Genomic DNA, 294 nt, shown 5'->3' on the forward strand with positions numbered 1-294 from the left:
GGGGGCACGGGTGGGCAAGGGGCGGCGAGGGGACGGGCTGACTCACGTACACCTGCGGGCTGACTCTTGGGCCAGCTGCAGCCGGTAGACGGACAGGCGGTTGGCTCCACCGCACACGCTGCCCCGCTCGCCCTTGCAGTCCATGTCACACTCCGCCTCGCTCACGTTTGCCGCCTGGATCTTGTGGCCGCAGTAGCACTCGGCGCCGAACTCCAGCCCAGCGTACAGGTAACCCCTGGGGGAGGCTGCTGTCAGGGCCGGGGGGCCGCCCCCCTGGAGGCCCCCCGGGGGGGG

At 72.4% G+C, this 294-nt stretch overlaps 1 protein-coding gene across 6 annotated transcripts in view; it reads right to left on the reverse strand.

Moving 5' to 3' along the window:
- WSCD2 (WSC domain containing 2) overlaps positions 1-294 on the reverse strand; it is a 115,836-nt gene that overhangs the window by 34,908 nt on the left and 80,634 nt on the right. For 5 of the 6 annotated variants that reach the window (XM_010828691.1, XM_010828690.1, XM_010828689.1 and 2 more), the window contains one exon: positions 51-235. The exons of the other annotated variant lie outside the window; for it this stretch is intronic. In XM_010828691.1, coding sequence (XP_010826993.1) covers positions 51-235 — 185 coding nt within the window. The remainder of the gene's footprint in view (positions 1-50; positions 236-294) is intronic. 6 annotated transcript variants of the gene reach the window in all.

This window comes from Bison bison, unplaced genomic scaffold (assembly GCF_000754665.1).
Source record: "Bison bison bison isolate TAMUID 2011002044 unplaced genomic scaffold, Bison_UMD1.0 scf7180017864495, whole genome shotgun sequence".
NCBI lineage: Eukaryota > Metazoa > Chordata > Mammalia > Artiodactyla > Bovidae > Bison > Bison bison.